We start from the raw sequence: 22,215 nt of genomic DNA, 5'->3' as shown, positions 1-22,215 counted from the left end.
TGATCATAAAAATTATGCAGAGCTAGCAACACAGCGAAAAGCATTATATATGTGTGCATACATATACTGTATATGTATATATACAGTACAGACCAAAAGTTTGGACACACCGTCTCATTTAAAGATTTTTCTGTATTTTCATTACTATGAAAATTGTACATTCACACCGAAGGCATCAAAACTATGAATTAACACATGTGGAATTATATACTTAACAAAAAAGTGTGAAACAACTGAAAATATGTCTTATATTCTAGGTTCTTCAAAGTAGCCACCTTTTGCTTTGATGACTGCTTTGCACACTCTTGGCATTCTTTTGATGAGCTTCAATAGGTAGTCACCGGAAATGGTCTTCCAACAATCTTGAAGGAGTTCCCAGAGATGCTTAGCACTTGTTGGCCCTTTTACCTTCACTCTGTGGTCCAGCTCACCCCAAACCATCTCGATTGGGTTCAGGTCTGGTGACTGTGGAGGCCAGGTCATCTGGCGTAGCACCTCATCACTCTCCTTCTTAGTCAAATAGCCCTTAAACAGCCTGGAGGTGTGTTTGGGGTCATTGTCCTGTTGAAAAATAAATGATGGTCCAACTAAACGCAAACCGGATGGAATAGCATGCCGAGGCAAGATGCTGTGGTAGCCACGCTGGTTCAGTATGCCTTCAATTTTGTGTCATCAGCAAAGCACCCCCACACCATCACACCTCCTCCTCCATGCTTCATGGTGGGAACCAGGCATGTAGAGTAGACACTGTGGTTGGAACCAAAGATCTCAAATTTGGACTCATCAGACCAAAGCACAGATTTCCACCGGTCTAATGTCCATTCCTTGTGTTCTTTAGCCCAAACAAGTCTCTTCTGCTTGTTGCCTGTCCTTAGCAGTGGTTTCCTAGCAGCTGTTTTACCATGAAGGCCTGCTGCACAAAGTCTCCTCTTAACAGTTGTTGTAGAGATGTGTCTGCTGCTAGAACTCTGTGCAGCATTGACCTGGTCTCTAATCTGAGCTGCTGTTAACCTGCGATTTCTGAGGCTGGTGACTCGGATAAACTTATCCTCAGAAGCAGAGGTGACTCTTGGTCTTCCTTTCCTGGGGCGGTCCTCATGTGAGCCAGTTTCTTTGTAGCACTTGATGGTTTTTGCAACTGCACTTGGGGACACTTTCAAAGTTTTCCCAATTTTTCGGACTGACTGACCTTCATTTCTTAAAGTAATGATGGCCACTCGTTTTTCTTTACTTAGCTGCTTTATTCTTGCCATAATACAAATTATAACAGTCTATTCAGTTGGACTATCAGCTGTGTATCCACCTGACTTCTGCACAACACAACTGATGGTCCCAACCCCATTTATAAGGCAAGAAATCCCACTTATTAAACCTGACAGGGCACACCTGTGAAGTGAAAACCATTTCCGGTGACTACCTCTTGAAGCTCATCAAGAGAGTGCCAAGAGTGTGCAAAGCAGTCATCAAAGCAAAAGGTGGCTACGTTGAAGAACCTAGAATATAAGACATATTTTCAGTTGTTTCACACTTTTTTGTTAAGTATATAATTCCACATATGTTAATTCATAGCTTTGATGCCTTCAGTGTGAATGTACAATTTTCAAAATCATGAAAAAATACAGAAAAATCTTTAAATGAGAAGGTGTGTCCAAACTTTTGGTCTGTACTGTATATATATAAACTTCCTAGTCAGGCACTGGAAAAGGGTTTTCTGGGCACCTCTTGTGATTATGAGGCCCCTGCAACATCATTACATCACAATGCAATGCATATCATGATAATGCATTAGACTTGGCAACTAGGCCTCACACAACATCCTAGGCTTAGTAATTAGAAGAGGCGCCCAGGATACAAGCATTGCAGTGCCAGCCAATGAAGTTTTCAGGACCCTGTCCTGCCTGCCATGAATGCCTAACGAGGGTCCTGCAAATCTTTTTGCTCAACTATAATATTACCATATCCAAAATAGGGTTTTAGGGCTGTTATTGGTCATTCTTGAAGCCAGGGCTGATGGGCCGGGGAGCTGGGTATCGAACTCCCACGATCAGACTATTGATGACCTATTCTAGGAATAGGTCATCAATGTTAAAGTCTCGGACAACACCTTTAAATATCATGATTTAGGCATTTTAAATGTTGAAAAGTGTGTTTTTGCCAGGCATATTCCTAGTGCTTAATATCTGTGACTCTAATCAGAATATAGCACTCATCTTGGACAAACAGGAACCCGAGTATCCACACCCATAAGATGACACGCTGTCACACACTCCAAGGAACCCACTTGGAAAAATTCACAATAAAAAGTAATAGACAGCTTCCAGGCTTGGAAAAATCTTCTTTTATCCTGCCATCTAAGATGCAACGTTTCGACCAAATACAAGTCTTGACAAAGCCCAGTATTTGGTCGAAACGTTGCCTCTTGTATGGCAGAATAAAAAAAGGTTTTTTTGCTTCGCCCAAACCTGGTCGCTATTACTTTTTATTCTAATCAGAATATAGTGAGTATATCATGAGTTCTCATCAATTTTGCCTTGCTAGGTCATAATGTTTAGTCATAATCTGCAGGCAAAAATCGACATCAAATGGAAATCTCGCACCATCTGATCCTAAACAATCTGCTGAAGGGAGGCTGTGAGAACAGATATGCCTGGGATTTTCCTTATAATATGCACTACAGTAATTAAGTCCAATGACAGATGCTTGTCTTTTTAAATGAGGCCAGAGCCACGGACTAAACCAGGACTCTGATAAGCCTCTACAGTGTACAGCCGAAACATGATTCCGCTCCTCGGCAATTATTACATTCTAAATCAATAACTTTTAGCTTAATGAATGTGTGCGAATCACAAAGGATATTATTTTCTGGACACAAATGGACTGATACAATGAAAGCGTAATTGTTTGTTTTACCAAATTTTTTACTTTTCATATTGTGATAAACGCACAGTGGGTTGAAGGACATTGAAATTTATAGAGATGTAAACTGTTTACTTACTATTAGTGATGAGCGAGCATGTTCATTAATCGAGATTTACGAGCATGCTCGGGTGTTTTCTGAGTATCTTCAGTGTGCTCGGGTCTTATGTTTTAGTCACTCTGCGCGCATGATTTGCAACTGTTTGACAGCTTTAATACATGTGAGGAATGTCTAAGAAAGAGGCATTCCTCACATGTATTAAAGCTGTCAAACAGTCGCAAATCATGCGCACAGAGTGACTCAAACATAACACCCGAGCACACTGAAGATACTTGAAAAACACCCGAGCATGCTGGCTGAAAGGGTTAACAGAACAAACTCACTCATCACTACTTACTATGTGACAACAGAAGGGTGGGATTTAAATTTTTAGAAATCGGTTCCCTAGCCTGCCAACAAAGTTATACTTTTGGCAAATTACTCTCACCCAGTTATTACGGGCTGATGCCTTGCCAGTACTGCGGAGCTTTGTCTTATAGCTGCCAGTGGAGGAAATTAGAGAAGACCGAGTTACATTCTGTAAGAAGGAGCACAAAAGTGAAGCATTCGGAGGACACTATTACTAACGAGTTATTGTGGCTTACACTAATGGAAATGCTGTGGCATACACTATGTCAGGCACACATTTTACTTCAGAAGCTCGTATTGTTCCATTGGGTGTGGATTGCCGGATTGCTATTTGAAAAGAGGTTCTGCAGTAGCTGGAGTATGTGTTAAAAAATAGTGTACCTTTGCCCATAAAATATTAAAAGGAATCTGTCAGTAGGTTTTGCTTTGTAATCTGAGAGCAGGATGATGTAGGGGCAGATACCCTGATTTCAGCAATGTATCACTTAGTTTACTGGCTGCAGCAGTAATGATAGAATCACAGTTTTCTCTGTTGTAGATCTAGCAGAGCTCTACATGCTGAGCTCAGTATAACCCCGCCCACACCACTGATTGGCTGCTTTTTGTGTACATTCAATATTTCCAGAAAGCTGCTAATCAGTGATGGGGGTGGCTGGACTAGGAGGCACTAGGCAGCTTGTCCTGTAATGATATTCTCCTGCTGATAAAACACTGATTGCATTGCAACAGCAAAACACAGCCTAGTAAGTGACACATCGCTGGAATCGGGGTCTCTGTTCCTACATCATTGTGCTCTCAGATTACATAGCAAAAACCTTGTTTCCTTTAAGTAACCTAGTAGTTCTATGGCCTGTAGAAAAAATGTACGTGATCAAAGCCCTCAGCTAACATTCATATTCATGAAATGTGCGTATTTAATTAATTTTATAAAATTATTAATCTTTTAAAATAATCAATTCCTTGTCTCTTTCTAAAACTATAGCACATAATGTATATCGCAATCATGACTGCAACAATATTAAGATCAAGTGGTGGTGTTTGGTCTATATGCTTTATTGAATCCCTTTGCCAGTCTCTATACACACTCAGGCAGGTGTGCACACTGTCCATTGAGCTGTAAATTTCTCGGGGGTCTATAGTGTGATCACTTGGGTTTTCAGGACCCAGACCACCACTAATCTGCAGGCAATTTAAGTGCCTGCTCAATATGAAAAATTAGGATGAAAGTTTAATAACTATTTAAATCTCAGTCCTCCTTATAATTTGGGACATTTGTGAGTTTTCTAACATTATCTAATTTGAAGAAAAAAAATCTATATGCCTCATTATAAAATCAGAGTCAAAAGGGGTATTCTGCAGACCACCAGAGTCCTTTTTATGGCTAAGTATGAAATGGAGCCATGATTTGACCTTGTCCATGAGCCATAATTGTGAATCCTTCTCCACTCTGTAAATCATCTTTGTGGATTGGTTTTAAAAACTATTTTTTATTAACTAAATATTTTTGCTTTTTAGTATTTTTTAATTTGTATGATTATTGTATTTTCTTTTAAAACCTCCCCTATTCTAGAAGTCCCAATCGTCTGTAAAGTACAATTTTACATGACTACCTACATTTTATTCTAAATATTGTGTAAATCTGGATTCATCAACTTTGGTCATTGGAACATGAAATGTTGAATTGCTATTCGTTCCCCTTTAATCTATAATCATACAGGCATGCTCCTTTGTATAGAAATTTTTCCAAGTCTCACTCTGCCCTAAAATCTGCTGCCATTAGGTTATAACATTATATATAAAGATCATGTACTCTCCAAGCCCGTACTGAAAACATACAATGACTAGGTCACACTTCATTGAATTAAATCGGAGCTGCGCTAACACCAACATAGACACAATCCTCTTGTATCAATATATTCCAAAACATGAGAACAAGTTGTCCCTGGATCTCAGTATGATTGTACCATCATGTCAGATGAGTTGCTGTAAAGTGCTTTGTATCATGTGAAGAGGATAGAAAGCTTTCTACCAACCTAGCCTTGCCCCCACCTCTCGTTGTCTCCAAACCACTTCTTCGTATTGATACTTCTGTACAAGTTAACATCTGTGAAGGTTTTCTCCTCTTATTTAAGACAGATCCAAGCGATGCCTACCCAAGCAGCCATCTCGGCAGCCACTAAATTGCTGTTGTTTGTTTTAAGTATATGGCAATTAGGGAATGATAGTTTCTCTTACCCAGCGAATAATAGCCTCATACATCAATACGGAAGGCAAGGTAGTTTCTGTGTGTAGCAGTGACCTATATTTATCTTCCATATGACTATGTCAGATGTAGAAACAATATGTCTTAAATTCATTTGGGCATACTTTCTACTATAAACACACAGAGAAAAAAGAGAATATCTGACAAACACCATCTTTTTGCAATGTTCATTAATGCCCAGAAAGTGCCCCTTGATGGTGAGAGTTAAGTTGATTTTGCACTGGTTCTTGTCTACTTGAATTCACATCAACCTCTTCAATCCTCATTCTTTCACTCTTCCTCTCTTTATCTTTCAACCCACTGGCTTTGATTGTCGCTCTATCTTCCTCTTATCTCCCTCCAACTCCCCCTTCTATGCAGCGTGAGGATCATTTACATATTTATCACCTACTTCCACTTGCCTAGTCTCTCATTTTTTTCTCTCTCTCTTGCATGGTTTCTTTTCTTTTATTCATTATCTTGAATCTGTTCTGTCACTTTTAGTCCCATCCATGACACCATGCCTTTTCTCCTTCTCTATATCCATCTCCACTTTGCCTAGAAGCATCAGCTTTTCTTTTCCGCTCTCCCTCCCATTTAATTTTCTGCTGACGTAGTCTTGTCTCTCGTTTTTTTTTCAGAGCCTGGTGGCAGCTGGATACAGACGGACACAGAGACGGATTCATCTCTAAAAATCTACAATCCTGGGTCAGAGAGGCGGTTGGCACACAAATACACATTCTCTGTCTTCTGCCTCCAATCATTCTTTCTGTTCACTCTCCGTTACCAAGGCTCGATAGAAGATGTGAAGACACAAATGAGTAACTGTTGCTAACTAGAAGCAACCTAGTTGATTAGATTGTTTCATTTAAAAGAGACTTGCTTTCATATCCTGTCCTGCAGCACATGATGCACAGAGATTTAGGAAGAACTGTGGAACACAGACTTCTCTAATTCAGGCACAAATTTCCAGAGTTGGACATCATCTCTCGCCTTGGCCCTTCGTTCTTGATATGGCCATCATGTCATGCTGGTGGGTCTTTGTAACAATAACTTTTTGTTTCTCGTACTTTCCACCAGGAACAAATAGTGATTGCTGGTTGATTGAGGGAGACAAGGGTTATGTTTGGTTGGCTATATGTAGTCAAAATCAACCACCTTATGAGACCATTCCTCAGCATATCAACAGTACAGTTCATGATCTCAGACTTAATGAAAATAAATTAAAGATAATAGGTTATGCTTCTCTATCCCGCTTTGGAAACCTGACAGATTTGAACCTAACCAAGAATGAGATCTCCTACATTGAAGATGGAGCCTTCCTTGGACAGTCCAACTTACAGATTCTTCAGCTTGGTTATAACAAGCTAACCAATTTGTCTGAGGGAATGCTTAGAGGTATGCCTAGGTTACAATTCCTCTTTGTTCAGCATAACCTGATAGAGGTGGTGACCCCAGGAGCGTTCTCTGAATGTTTAAGCCTTATAAGCATTGACTTATCCTCTAATCGACTCCAAAAATTGGATAGTTCTACTTTTATTGGTCTTCAAGCACTGATGGCATGTGAACTGGCCGGAAATCCTTTTCATTGTGGTTGTGAGCTCTATGGCTTTCTTGATTGGCTTGTCATGTTTAACAATTTCACTCGCAATTATGATCGCTTGCAGTGTGAAAGTCCTCGGGAATTTGCTGGTTACCCACTCCTAAGTCCCAGGCCTCACCACAGTCGAAATGCAATTACTGTTCTTCAAGCTCGATGTAAAAATGGAGGCATATTTTCTGTGCCACGTGACAGGCCAACACCATTCATACCAGATTCTTCACATGATCTAGATGAAAATTCTGGCTATAGTCCTGGGGATGTTCTTTATCCTGAACCAACCCCTCCCTCCACTACTGACTCTTCTGTTATGCCTACCATTGATATTCATCATGTGACTGGTAGCTCAGCTACTTTGATCGTCACTATTCCCTATCCATATAAAAAGATGTATATTTTGGTGCAGTATAATAATAGTGCTGTATATGATATAACAACCTTGAAGCACAAGAAGGAATATATAACCTTAGATAAGTTGAAGGCTCATGTGAATTATACTTTCTGTGTGGCTTCCATTCGCAACTCAAAACGCTACAACCATACCTGCCTCTTTGTATTTACTCGTTCCAAGGATAAGGAAGAATTTTCCCCAAATACTTCCACCACTACACACTATATCATGACCATATTGGGCTGCCTCTTTGGCATGGTTATCATACTGGGAGTTGTCTATTACTGCTTAAGAAAAAAAAGGAGGCAAGAAGAGAAGAAAAAATCACTCAACGTTAAAAAGACTATTCTTGAAATGCGGTATGGTTCAGATGTTGACCCATGTCTGGGAGCCCATTCATCACAAAAAATGTCAGAGCATCCCATCCCTATATCTCGCATTTCTTCACTGCCTACTTCAGTCTCTGGGCTTGGGAGTTGTGATAAAGGTATTTCCAAACCTATGAATTCTCAAATGGGAACACCTAAAGGTCCAAAGGGAACAAACTACATGGAAGTACGAAGTGGAGAAGGACTAGAAAGAGGTCAAAGAGGGATTTCAGGAGGGGATGAAGATGAAGAAGACTTTCGAGAACTAGACAATGGTGAAGGCTCAGCATCTGAGATATCAACAATTGCCAAGGAGGTAGATAAAGTGAACCAAATCATCAACAATTGCATTGATGCCCTAAAACTTGACACGGCTTCTTTTTTAGGCGGGGGGGACCCGGAGCTGGGCTACGATTGCCAGTCAATCCCTGCCAGTTCTTCGGGTCATCTGGAACGATTGAGCTTCCTCTCTCCTCCATACAAAGAGGGTGTTCATCCTCTTCAGCGTCAGCTGAGTGCAGACGCTGCCACAGTTGCGAAGAAACGTTGCAGCATTTCGTCTAGTGGCTCAATTAAAAGTGCCAGAGTCTTCAGCTTGGATATACCTGATCAGCCTCTAAAGTGTGACTCTAAGTATATTGAGAAGAGCAGCCCTTTGAATAGCCCATTGGATCGACTTCCACTGGTATCTTCTTCTGGAGTCCACCATTTAGATGTAAAGCCTTCCTATCACTGTAGTGAACACCGTCACTCCTTTCCTGCTCTGTATTATGAGGAAAGCGCCGATACATTAAGCCAGAGAGTCAGCTTTCTGAAGCCACTGTCCCGCTCTAAGAGAGACTCTAGCTACTCTCAATTGTCACCGAGACACCATTTCTCTGGATACTCCTCCAGTCCAGAGTACTCTACTGAAAATACCCACAAGATTTGGGAGCGCTTCCGTCCTTATAAAAAACACACCCGGGAAGAGGTGTACATAGCAGCTGGACATGCCTTGCGCAAAAAGGTCCAGTTTGCCAAAGGAGAGGACTTGCACGATATCTTGGATTACTGGAAGGGAGTGTCTGCTCAACAGAAACTGTAAATGACACCTACTAAGGTGCTTAGAGCCGGCTAGGGCTGTGGACATGTCTCTGCTGAGAATTGTGGTGCTGAAGCGCTACAGTTTGCTATTAAAGTTTACATTGGAGGTGGGGATGTACCCTCACAGAGGGGAGATAATTAGTTCTGCACAGGGAATTTTCTGGCACAGACCTCCTCCCCTTTTTAACACTTCTCCCTACATCTCCACACTATGTATTGGTGACTTTCTTTCCATTTACATAATTTTGTTGCTAAATATTTTCTTTCATTTTTTGCATTTGATTTTGTTAAAAAAAAAAACCTGATATGTATTGCTCTAAATGTTGCAAGCTGATGTCATGCACTATCCCAATACCATTCCTCTAATGCTTTTAAATAATAATCTTCTTCCACGGTTTCTTTAGTACTTGTATAAATTGACAGCAATGAGTTATGACACAAAGCTGGCATTAAAGCAGCAATCTGACGATATGGTGAATTTCTTCCCAGACCTCCGGAGAATAGTCTGTCCTGCTTACACTAATGAAATAGTAACCTTAAATAGAATTTGTCATCGCAAGCTAAAAATAACTTCTCCGTAGTATCTTTAAATGCTCTGTAATGTACAGGTATGTTGACTATGATTACTGGAGAAGTTTGAGTCAGCATAATATGTTCCATTATACATTTAACGTAGACTGCAAAGCTTCCCTTTTATTCTCCACTTCATATCAAACATGAATTATTTGGTTCATTTTTCTATAAATAGTTTTATTTGGCATTCATAATTTCATAGTGATCCTGTTTCATTACTTCTTTCTTCTTCTGATACTGTATACCATATTTTTCAATATGCTTACCTGGCGGAAAGGAAAGTCCTAAATGACCTTGAGTCATCTGAAACTTGTACATACAGTTTGTAATAGTATCATATGTGTCAAAGTAAATTGAAATAATTTTCAACCTGTGGTTGAAAAATAACATAAAATTTAAGTTAGTAAATCTGCAAAAGCATTGCCAGTAGGCTGTAAAGCATAATTAGCCTTAAAATTTATTTACGCCTCCTTGGAGTTTTGCTAATACATGCGTATGCTTCTGGTTACATAGAGTATTCTGAATTTAAGATTAGAAGCAAAGCTCTAATGTTTTAAATGAGCACTAAATAAAATATTAAAAATACCAGTAATTAATTCCTTAAAATCCCATAATGTGTTTCTTATCATCCAGTTTTGCCATCCTGCTTCTTATAAACCTTTGCCTGGATGAGGTAAGGCAACTGCCTACACTAGGAGCCTCCCCTCTTAGCTAAGCCCCAACTGACTTCCTTAGTTAGGCCCCACCTGACTTCCTTAGCTAAACCCCACCTGACTTCCTTAGTTAAGCCCCATCTGACGTCCTTCACTAAGCCCCATCTGATTTCCTTCGCTAAGCCCCATCTGACTTCCTTCGCTTAGCCCCACCTGACTTCCTTAGCTAAGTCCCATCTGACTTCCTTAGCTAAGTCCCACCTGACTTCCTTAGCTAAGCCCCACCTGGCTTCCTTAGCTAGGCCCCACCTGACTTCCTTAGCTAAGCCCCACCTGGCTTCCTTAGCTAAGCCCCACCTGACTTCCTTAGCTAAGCCCCACCTGACTTCCTTAGCTAAGCCCCACCTGACATCCTTAGCTAAGCCCCACCTGACTTCCTTAGCTAAGCCCCACCTGACATCCTTAGCTAAGCCCCACCTGACTTCCTTAGCTAAGCCCCACCTGACTTCCTTAGCTAAGCCCCACCTGACATCCTTAGCTAAGCCCCACCTGACTTCCTTAGCTAAGCCCCACCTGACATCCTTAGCTAAGCCCCACCTGACTTCCTTAGCTAAGCCCCACCTGACATCCTTAGCTAAGCCCCACCTGACTTCCTTAGCTAAGTCCCACTTGACATCCTTAGCTAAGCCCCACCTCACTTCCTTAGCTAAGCCCCACCTGACTTCCTTAGCTAAGCCCTACCTGACTTCCTTAGCTAAGTCCCACCTGACTTCCTTAGCTAAGCCCTCCCTGACTTCCTTAGCTAAGTCCCACTTGACATCCTTAGCTAAGCCCCACCTCACTTCCTTAGCTAAGTCCCACCTGACTTCCTTAGCTAAGCCCTACCTGACTTCCTTAGCTAAGTCCCACCTGACATCCTTAGCTAAGCCCCACCTGACTTCCTTAGCTAAGCCCCACCTGACTTCCTTAGCTAAGCCCCACCTGACATCCTTAGCTAAGCCCCACCTGACTTCCTTAGCTAAGCCCCACCTGACATCCTTAGCTAAGCCCCACCTGACTTCCTTAGCTAAGCCCCACCTGACATCCTTAGCTAAGCCCCACCTGACTTCCTTAGCTAAGTCCCACTTGACATCCTTAGCTAAGCCCCACCTCACTTCCTTAGCTAAGCCCCACCTGACTTCCTTAGCTAAGCCCTACCTGACTTCCTTAGCTAAGCCCCACCTGACTTCCTTAGCTAAGTCCCACTTGACATCCTTAGCTAAGCCCCACCTCACTTCCTTAGCTAAGCCCCACCTGACTTCCTTAGCTAAGCCCTACCTGACTTCCTTAGCTAAGTCCCACTTGACATCCTTAGCTAAGCCCCACCTCACTTCCTTAGCTAAGTCCCACCTGACTTCCTTAGCTAAGCCCTACCTGACTTCCTTAGCTAAGTCCCACCTGACTTCCTTAGCTAAGCCCTACCTGACTTCCTTAGCTAAGTCCCACTTGACATCCTTAGCTAAGCCCCACCTGACTTCCTTAGCTAAGTCCCACCTGACTTCCTTAGCTAAGCCCTACCTGACTTCCTTAGCTAAGTCCCACTTGACATCCTTAGCTAAGCCCCACCTGACTTCCTTAGCTAAGTCCCACCTGACTTCCTTAGCTAAGCCCTACCTGACTTCCTTAGCTAAGTCCCACTTGACATCCTTAGCTAAGCCCCACCTGACTTCCTTAGCTAAGCCCCACCTCACTTCCTTAGCTAAGTCCCACCTGACTTCCTTAGCTAAGCCCTACCTGACTTCCTTAGCTAAGCCCCACCTAGATAATCTATTAGGCTTCATTCAAATGTCTGCTTCCATGTACATGTTCTGTCTGTATTTTTCACGGATAAAACACGTACCCATTATAGTCTATAGTTGTTTTTGCACACCAAGTGTCTGCAAAAACATAACTAGGACATGTCAGTTTTTTTTTTATAAAAGCCTTAGATCAAAGTTACCTATAAATCCAAGAACATCACGTACAGCACATCCCTGTGTCGTCCGTTCTAACATTGCAATTGGTAGGGGAAGCCTTACAATATTTTTTTTACATACAAGAAAAAGACTGATAAAACAATGATGGTATAACATGACACTTTCATGAAAATCTAGTCCAAAATACTAATGAAAATTGTTTTGCTTGTTTTATTTTTTTTTTTACGAGAAAAATTGCTGACATTTGAATGAGACCTTAAGCAGATGTATCAAAAGAATATTAAGATCCATGTTTTAGGTTTTCTGCAATTTTTCTACAGGACTGTATGATTGAGGGGCTCGCTAAAAACACAATACAATGACAAAGTAGGCAAATTTTTCTTCTGTATATTTCTATCTTTCATTTCTCAGCTTAGTCTTCCTTTAAGTCAAATTTAGATACCGTTATGAGTTTCCAATATAGTCTTTGATTAAACAGATAATTGGAATCATTTATATTAATGTGATAGTCGTACCGAGAATAGATTATAAAACAATAGCATATCTATGGATAGTTCTTACTTCGCTTAGGGGCCAAATAAGTCACAAAAAAAAGGAGCACAATCTGGAACAAAATCTTTATATTCTGAGATTCATCTAGTCTTCAAGGGTCTGTCTTCAATTGCAGCTTTAGAATCAAAGACTATACAAAGTAAAATATGAGCTATAACACGCGTTTCATGATTTCAGCTTGCAACATCTATTTTTGTGGTTTCTCAGTGCATGGTTTTAACTTTTGTTACTTCTACACTGCCCTGTATTTCTAGACTTTTTAGAAGTTAATTGCCAAAATGGCATTTTTTAGGATCATATTTTATGTTAAAGAATACAAAATGCTCACATACATTGGAGACAGTAAATTTTGTGGCTAATTCAAGGTACTAATCCACATAGATCAAACCTTAAGAGGTATCTCAATGGTAGAACTCGTTTCTGTCAACCGATATTCTCATGACTACTGTTTTCAGCCTTCAAAATGGGTGCCTGTATTGTGAGTATGCTGCAGGTATAATTTAAAGGTTTATTGCTATGGTATCGGAGACATCTTTTTGGCTTTTTGTTTTTTTTGTTCCAATTTTTATTTCTTGGGTGGAATTGAGGGTATGGGAGGGTTTGGGAAAAAGGGATGGAGGGGAATGTAAACAAGACTTTTGGCCAATGATTTTCCAGAGAGGAGATGCGAACTGTATTTTTTGCATGCATTAGTGTAAAAAAAAACTGAAAAAAAACCACGCAAGATGATGAAGTAAAGAGATATAAAAGCACTCAGCACATTTCACTTTTACAAGAAATCCAGCAGTGACACATGGAGATATCCTGCCTGCTGAGGATTGACTGGTATCTGATGGGACCTAGAAGAGAGAAATAATTTGCAGTCCGCCTCACTGTGTCTCTAAATATAATGCATCATCCAAACCTAGCATTATGTAATAAAAAAAATAGAATGTGGACTGAAAAAACTTGGAAATGCATGCTAACAAACGTACCCAAAAGTATTCAGTCACACGCTCATTAGCTTGACGACTCTCCATTGTCAAACCTGGGCATTGTATTTTATCAACTCTGGGAAGAACCGTCAGTTTCTTGAGATTCAGGATAATGGGTTTTATGGTATGATACAATACATGATACATGGCAAAATAAGTTACGTGGAGACTAATACATTTGGTGAAGTCAGTAGTAAATTTCATCAATTCCATCCGGTAAGTTTGATGTGAACAAAAATTTGAATTTACCATAGAAGGTTTAGTACCTAAGTGTCATATGAGATGGATAATAAAATGAACGTGAACATTTTTGTCCTCTTTCACCAAACTTCTGTCCACCGAGTCAGTTAGGTGTAAAAAAATGAACAAACTGAGCTTTACTTACCCTCCCTGGGTCTCTGCTGCTGCTCTGGTCTCTGTTGTTTGGCTGTAGCAGTCAACATCGCTGCAGCCAATCATTGGGCTTCTTCTGTTTACATTGGCAGAGCCGCGGAGCTCAGTTGATGGACTGCAGTGCTTTCGATACGATAACATCATATCATCCAAACAACCGAGACCGGGAAAGTGAAGGAGACTCAGCGCTGTGCCCAAAGAAGATAAGAAAAGCTCAGTTTTTGTTTTTTTTTTACATATAGCGGTGTAAAAGTTTGGTGAAACGGGACAAACCCTTCAATGAGAATTCACCACTAAAAATTACTATTCTCTACTACACCATGATCTGATAAATCCACCAAGGTCATGATCAAAATGATGTGGATGAAGTTACCAGTGTATTGGCCACCCAGAAAACACTGTTGACAAGAGTGACCCGCAGGAATATGGCCGAGACTTGGTATATCGTGGACACTAGGTAATGATTTTTCAGATCTCTAGCTTGAAAAGCTTGACTCAGATTTTTCTTTTCAGATTGTTGCCTATAAACATTGACATATAGTAAGTCAACAGTGACAAAATTTCATATGGTATTATAGGACGACTCCAATACTTTGACAAAGGTCTTAATTATCCTATATCCTCTGAGGTGGCTGAGATAACTCCTGATCTACTACTTATGAAGAGGCATCATTTTTCATTTCAGCTATACTTTCTGGCCATTTCAAGTCCAATGCACAACAATATTCTGACAAAAACTTTTTGCAAACAGAAGGTGACTAGATAACATCCCAAAATATATTGGAGTTTAAATGATTGAAGGCTTTAAAGGGAACCTGTCACATAGTGCCGTCCTATCTGTGGACAGCATGGTGTAGAGAAGTGAAAGCTGAGCACAATGATCAGATTTAGTATAACTTGTATATTGTTAATTGAAGTCCCATGGTGTTTGTATGTAAATGAGTCCAGTGGGCGGTGCTACTAGTGAGTGACAGCTATGTCTGCATGCTCAGTACAAGGAAGACCGTTAATCACTGAATAGGACCGCCCACTGGACTCAAATAAATTATAAAAAACAGGGATTTCAAAGAATAAAATGCAAGTTTTACTAAAACCTTTCCCTCAAATATATACATCAATTTGATCAGCTCCTCCTGCTCTATAACATCCTGCCCGCAGATTAGAAGCCATTTTCAATATGACAGGTTCCCTTTAAAGAGCTAGTTTCTTAGGCCACGGCCCCACTATCAATATTTGGTCAGTATTCGGTCAGTATTCTTTCTCAGGAGCGGGAGCCATATCCAGGAGTGGACAATCATAAAGACAAGTAGAAAAGCAGCACTCACCATGTTCTTTATGGCTAAGAGTCCTTTATTTCAGACAAAATGGACATCCGATACAGCGGTGATTTTAAAAGTAGGAGAGAAATGCGGGGAGAGGTGGGTGGACGACAGCTGTTTTGCGTCCTTACGACGCTTCTACTTGTCCAAGATTGCCTCCCCTGCTTTTATAATCACCGATGTATCGGATGTCCATTTTGTCTGAAATAAAGGACTCTTAGGAATAAAGGACATGGTGAGTGCTGCTTTTTTACTTGTCTTTATGCTTGCCCATTCATTATGCTAGCACTTGCACCACCAAGATTGTCTTAACAATTTGCTGGTTCGGAGTTTCATATAATACGTACACTGGTGCCTAAAGAGACTTCCTATCTCTTTTTTGCAAAACCAGGAGTGGGTGATAAATGCAGAATTGGTGACATGTTTCTATTATACCTTTTCTCTGATTGTTCCTCACCTGGTTTTGGCTCCCACTCCTGAGAAAAAATACTGACCGAATACTGATAGTGGGGCCGTGGCCTTAGATGTAGGCTCTTGGATGTAGGATCCCAATTACTGGAAGCATTGATGGAATTCAATCTCACCCAGTTAAATTAAGAACTCATTTTCCAAAGTTTTATATGGAAAATGCTTTACTCTTCCTAAAATCTGGATCCCCCAAAATAGCGCTATCTTCCATTTCAAACCATGTAGAGTAAATAAGAACAATGACGTGTGCTTAATTTAATAAATATTTTCTTCATTTTCTTCATTGGTTTACCAAGACGATCCACATGTTCTTTTCAGTTTTCACCACTACTGATATCATTCTTTAGCAGTATTATAATAAAGTCGACGGTTAATAACATCTCATTTTAATCCAATTAATAATAGTAGTTTCCTGGTTTACTATAATCAATGACTATAAGGCTGCTTTCACACTTTGTGGCCAAGATGCATTTATTTTTGTTTCAATGGTAGCAAAGATGCATTATTTTCTAATATCGCAGGGGAAAAAAAGGAAACGCAAAACGGACACAAGGTCTGAACACAGCCTAAGTCAGTATACAGTCAGTAAAGAGCCCATACTGATCGTCGGTCTCCTGAATGAATTTACAGCCTCATTTATGTTTATGAGGCTGTAAGTTTGGGTCAGGACACCCGAGGAGTGAAGATATATAAATTTTCGTTAGCATTCTATAGATAAATAAAACAACCATTGCAGAAAAGGGTCAAACTTATTGTTAACTATAAGACCTGCAACAGAAGAATTGTCTGTTATAAGTAAGCAACATTTCCACTAATTGGACAACCTTAGGCAAAGCCTTAAGGTTACATCTGTCCAGCAAGCAGGGCAGCAATATCATAGCTGACACTGACCTTTTCCTCTATAAAATTGGTATAAGAGGGAACTCGAGGCAAATGAGTAATGAATGGATATCCTGGCTCTAATTGGATGCCCGTTAGACCCATCCGTTCTTATGACATCCATTCATTACTCACTTAGGCAGCAAAACCAGAAGAATTAAGAATTAATAATAAAACATTGGTGTTGTGTGATTATTATAATGCTGCTGTTCATCTCAATAGCCTGAAATGTCAGGACGTAATAGGTCATGTTCTTAAACTGTCCTTTTATAAATGAGTGTGTAAATCAATTATTAAAATTACAGTCGGATGAACACAAATAAACATGGCCAGGTAAAATGTAGAATTGTGTCTTTTTACAAGGGTATTCCCATATTGTACATTAGATATGACATAAATGTATAGTAGATGCGTGTCCCACTGGTAGGACCAACATTGATCTGAATAACCGGGCTCCATTGTGCACATATGTGAATGGAGAGGTTATAGGAATTGCTACACAAATAAATGGGATTTACGACCACCTCTCCACTGACAGCAATGAATGGCCGGGTCCTTGTCTCTAGATACACGCGGGTCCCATTAGTGAGACTCGCGTATACTATGCCTTATGGCATATTCTGTGAATATAGGATATATTGTTACAGGATTTTCTCCTCCAAGCATTTGCTAATTATTTTATTGGTGTCTTCCTAAGTGGCATAGGGGTTTCTACAAAGGTACATAAAAAAATCCTCTCCAAATCATGCGGATCTTGTTTGGGTGATGCTGGGGGTATCAAGCAGATTACATCGCTTTCTATTGAATGATGGCAAGCAGAAATCTTAAAGGGGCTGTCTGGCTTTAGGGTACAAGTCTGTAGATTCTATGTGACTGCAGACTTGTGAATCCTCACAGTGCAAACTGCACGCTGTGAAGATTCTCCGGCAGCGGCTATGTGACCGCAAGTATGGGATTTGCACGCATGTGGTGATGTGCCGACTAGACATGCATGGCCTCTCTCGGTGAAAGTGTATTGAGAGAGGCCGGACAAGTCTAGTCGGAATGTGGCTGGATGTATGCAAATTGCATATTTCTGGTCACATGACTGCACGCTCTCACGCACTGCTCGCTGTGAGGATTCACAAGTCTGCAGTCACATCGAGTGACTACAGACTTTTACTCCAAGGCCAGACAACCAGTGTCAGACTGGGGTGCCAAAGGCCCATCAGTAACCAACTCCAGGGCCCCACTTTTCAGCTAAATGCAAATGTGACATTATCCTCAATCACAGATTTATATAGCAATGAACTGGGCAGATTGTTAATGAATAAGACGCTGCCTATGTCTGTACATAGTGATTCAAGTATATAGTGCCAAGTACTGCTCATATAAGAGGGTGGTGGCCCACCGGAGGATTCTCCTGCTCTCCTGTGGGCCAGTCCAAGCCTGAGGACAATCCCTTTAAAGATTAAGCAAAAAAATATAGAAAAAAAACACAGTATATCTCACCATGTATTACACACTTGTTAAAATTATTGTGAGCTGCAATATAAGATGCAACCATCAGACAAGAGTTATATTTTTTTCGGAGGGGAAAAAAAGTACCCTAACTTCTCTAATACCGGGAAACTCCAATAAGGAAGTTCTAACTGAAAGTGTAGTATGCTAATAATTACAAATGAAATACAATTTGATAAGAAGATATGGAGAATTTAGGCCTCGTTTATTAAAACAGTCTGAAAGAAAAACTGCTTGTGTTGCCCATAGCAACTAATCAGAGCTCAGCTTTCATTTTGTAAACAGGTTTGGTAAAATGAAAGCTGCACTGTGATTGGTTGTTATGGGCAACAAGGTTTCCTCTTAGTTCTTTGTGTGCTTTGGTCTGAATTAATATGCAGATAATAATAACATTACAAATGCCTTTCTTAATAATAATTAAGGCAGATAACACAAAAAATACAGTTAGATAGATAGATAGATAGATAGATAGATAGATAGATAGATAGATAGATAGATAGATAGATAGATAGATAGAATGTAGGAAAAGGATTTCTTGGCCTAGTAACCTAGGCTGTGTTGTAGGCACTTAAATTGTTATATGACACATTTACAATATGAATGGCTTAGAAAAATGATTCCCATTAGACTGTATACACCACTGCTAATTGCCTTCCAAAACCCGTTTAGTTGAATATTTCCTCTCCTCCTGTGAACCAGCAGATACCAGCAATCATGTCCCCTATATTTTGAGGACAGTGAGGAACATGATAGTCCTCCAGTTTGTTATCTTTCCAAATTTTGTTTTAATGATACACAACTGTTCCTAAAACGGACAAGAAAAGAATGGATAAATGGATGGAAAAAAAAAATTCTATTTCTATATTTGCAATAAATTTCGTATGAAAACCAGAAACATCGGTGTGATTTTTTTTTACATTCTGGTAATCGAATGGTGTGTTGAGTGTTTTTTTACGATCCATTGTCGAATATTAAAATATTATAGTGGAAAATCAGTCAGAAAATTACCGTATACTATGCAAAATCTGTAACAGACATCTAAAGAAGACTTGTCACGTACAATAAATGCGTATTTTGTTTTCACTTGGCGTAAATGCCACAGTTCTCCGAAATCTGGCATTATGTATTTTTTAACACGGCGTCTTTCTGTTCCTTTGTTCCTAACATATGGCACCTTCTTCACTGAATATAAATCTAGTTTTTTTTAGCCAACTGGACATAATCCTCAAGAAGATTTCAAGAGATAGAAGTTGATGCCTATTCCACATTGGCTATAAAGACTGGATTTAACATATTTTTTGAACCATAGGATTCACTTTACTATAAGACACACCTTAGGATTAGACAGGAGAACATAGAAAAAACATATCGCTTACTACTAGTTAAAACTTTCCTTGCGGTGTAAAGAAATAAAGGGGTCAATATCACCCATTTTAATACACTAGAGTAGAATAGGGAGTTAGTAGATCTAATGTTAGTGATTCTCTGCAGCACATATAGCTTTACAGCACGCACATTATGTACATTCTGCAGCGCACATATGTACACAACACTCAGCTCTGCTGCATATACACACACGTCTGCTACATTTACATACACAGTTTTGCTATAGACACACAAACACAGCTTTGCCACATGCATACACACAGCTCTGCTACACACAGCTCTGCCACATGCATACACACCACTCTGCTACAGACACACACAGCTCTCCATACATACAAACTCAAAACTGTAGAACATACACAAGCAGCTTTGTTATATACACACAGCTCTGCTACATACACACAGCTCTCTATGCATACACTCAACTGTAGAACATACACAAGCAGCTTTGTTATATACACACAACTCTGCTACATGCACACAGCTCTGCTACAACACACACACAGCTTTGCTACAACAACACACATACATACCTCTGCAACACAATGTATATTCACAATCCAATTTTAAAGTTCCTGGATGATCATAAGACCTGAAAGGCCCTTCAGCTAGTCAGTTCCTGAAGCACCCATGCAGGTTTAGTGATGTGCAGGTATCAGTAGCTTTCCTTACTGTGCCATGTTCAGATGGATCAATGTCCGGTTGGAAAAGAGAGAGTTGAGCCACTGTGTAGTTCTCTCAGTGATCAGGAATAAAGCTGCATCAACATCTTATAGTCAAAAAAATGCATATCAAAGAGTGCAGCAGCACACTGTGGTGCAAATATTGCATATATGAAATGTAAACTGCCTTACTTCTATATATATATATATATATATACTTATAAAATGAAGATATTTAGTGCACAAATTGGCCAATTTGTGGGTTCCCACAAACCACAACAAGGAAACTTTTCGCTGATGGGACCCTAACACTTCTTTCCTAATGGGGTCATTTATCAAAAATGGAGAGGTGCAGGAACAAAAGAAAAACAATCCCAGATTCAGAACAGCGGCATTTACAACTGTTAAACAAAATTCCGTATTAAAGGCAAGTGACAGATACTCTATATGGCCATGGAGACATCTGAACAGGTTCAAGTGCACCGACTACAAAGCCTTTTCTTCTGCAGCATTACACCCCCGACCGTCCCTCGATGACAAAATCATCCATCCATTTGGAGGCATTCTGCACCTTTGAGGACCATCATACCTAGAGACCTACATACTCTCAGATGACCGATCATATTGCAGGAGCAGCATATGATAGATGGATATTTATACGTTGCTATTCACCCTGAAGTGTTCATCAGAGGTATTCATTAGTGATGAGCGAGCATACTCGCAAGTATTTGGTACTCGCCCGAGCATCTCAGTACTCGAGATGCTCGGAGCTCGCCGAGTACTTGCAAGATGCTCGGGCGGATGCTCGGGTCCCCTCCCTGCATGTTTGGCGCTCTTTAGAGCGCCAATCAACATGCAGGGATTGCCTGCCACTCACTGTAATGCTGCAGCCATGTTGGTTGAGGCATTACAGTGATTGGCTGTCCACACAGCGTCATCAGGTCTATATCAGACCTGGCGCCGCTGTGCTCGTCGGCCTACTCCGCAATCAGGCAGAGTAGAGAGAGGTGCTGTTGAGCTAGGGAGAGATTTGGTTGTGTATTAGGTAGTGTAGGGAGAAAACAAGTACATTACACATATCCATCTCAATAAACAGTCCTTCTGAGGACTAATCCATCTGCAGAGATATCAGGCAGGCAGTGTATATAGGCAGGCAGGTAGTGTATATAGCAGACTGCAGAGCATATAGCACAAGAGGCTCCATTCCAGTTCTGCCTTCTGCTGCTTTTAGATATTTCTAGACAAAGGCCCAGGTCTCAGGGGCTAGGAATAATTTTTTTTGGATCTTAGTCCTCACTATTTGCTTAAAAAGCAATCTAGAGAACACCGTTTTTCTGTGCCATTTGCTTGTTGGACTGCAGAATACAGCCAGGTCCTTTCCATATTACAGCGCTAAAAATCCAGCTATTTAAAACTGTGGTTTGTCAGTAACACGGATCACATATAATTGCGCTGAAAATACTGCCATTTTTAGCATCCATTCAAATTTTTTTTCAGTGTGTCAGCAAAGTTTTTGATACCGGTTTGCTGTTCAAAATAGTTACCTACAGACCAGGTATTTAAAACTGTGGTTTGTCCGTCACACGGATCACATATATGTTTTCTGAAAATTCTGCCATTTCTGGCCTCCATTCTAATTATTTTTCAGTGTGTCAGCTAATTTTTTGGCACCAGTTTGCTGTTCAAAATAGTTACCTACAAGCCAGGTATTTAAAACTGTGGTTTGTCCGCCACACGGATCACATTCACGTATAATTGTGCTGAAAATACTGCCATTTTTGGCCTCCATTCAATTTTTTTTCCATGTGTCAGCAAAGTTTTTGGCACCGGTTTGCTGTTCAAAATAGTTACCTACAGGCCAGGTATTTAAAACTGTGGTTTGTCCGTCACAC

General features: G+C 40.3%; 1 protein-coding gene across 1 annotated transcript in view; it reads left to right on the top strand.

The window, feature by feature from the left end:
- Nucleotides 1–19,170, top strand: part of ELFN2 (extracellular leucine rich repeat and fibronectin type III domain containing 2) — a 173,510-nt gene extending 154,340 nt beyond the window's left edge. The window contains exon 2 of the mRNA XM_073644392.1: nucleotides 6,209–19,170. Coding sequence (XP_073500493.1) covers nucleotides 6,581–9,010 — 2,430 coding nt within the window. The 5' untranslated portion in view covers nucleotides 6,209–6,580 and the 3' untranslated portion in view covers nucleotides 9,011–19,170. The remainder of the gene's footprint in view (nucleotides 1–6,208) is intronic.
- Nucleotides 19,171–22,215: the final 3,045 nt, after the last annotated feature.

Source organism: Phyllobates terribilis, unplaced genomic scaffold (assembly GCF_046119375.1).
Source record: "Phyllobates terribilis strain yellow unplaced genomic scaffold, ASM4611937v1 Scaffold_8__6_contigs__length_399053987, whole genome shotgun sequence".
Taxonomy (NCBI): domain Eukaryota; kingdom Metazoa; phylum Chordata; class Amphibia; order Anura; family Dendrobatidae; genus Phyllobates; species Phyllobates terribilis.
This window is presented reverse-complemented; position numbering and strand designations above follow the sequence as displayed.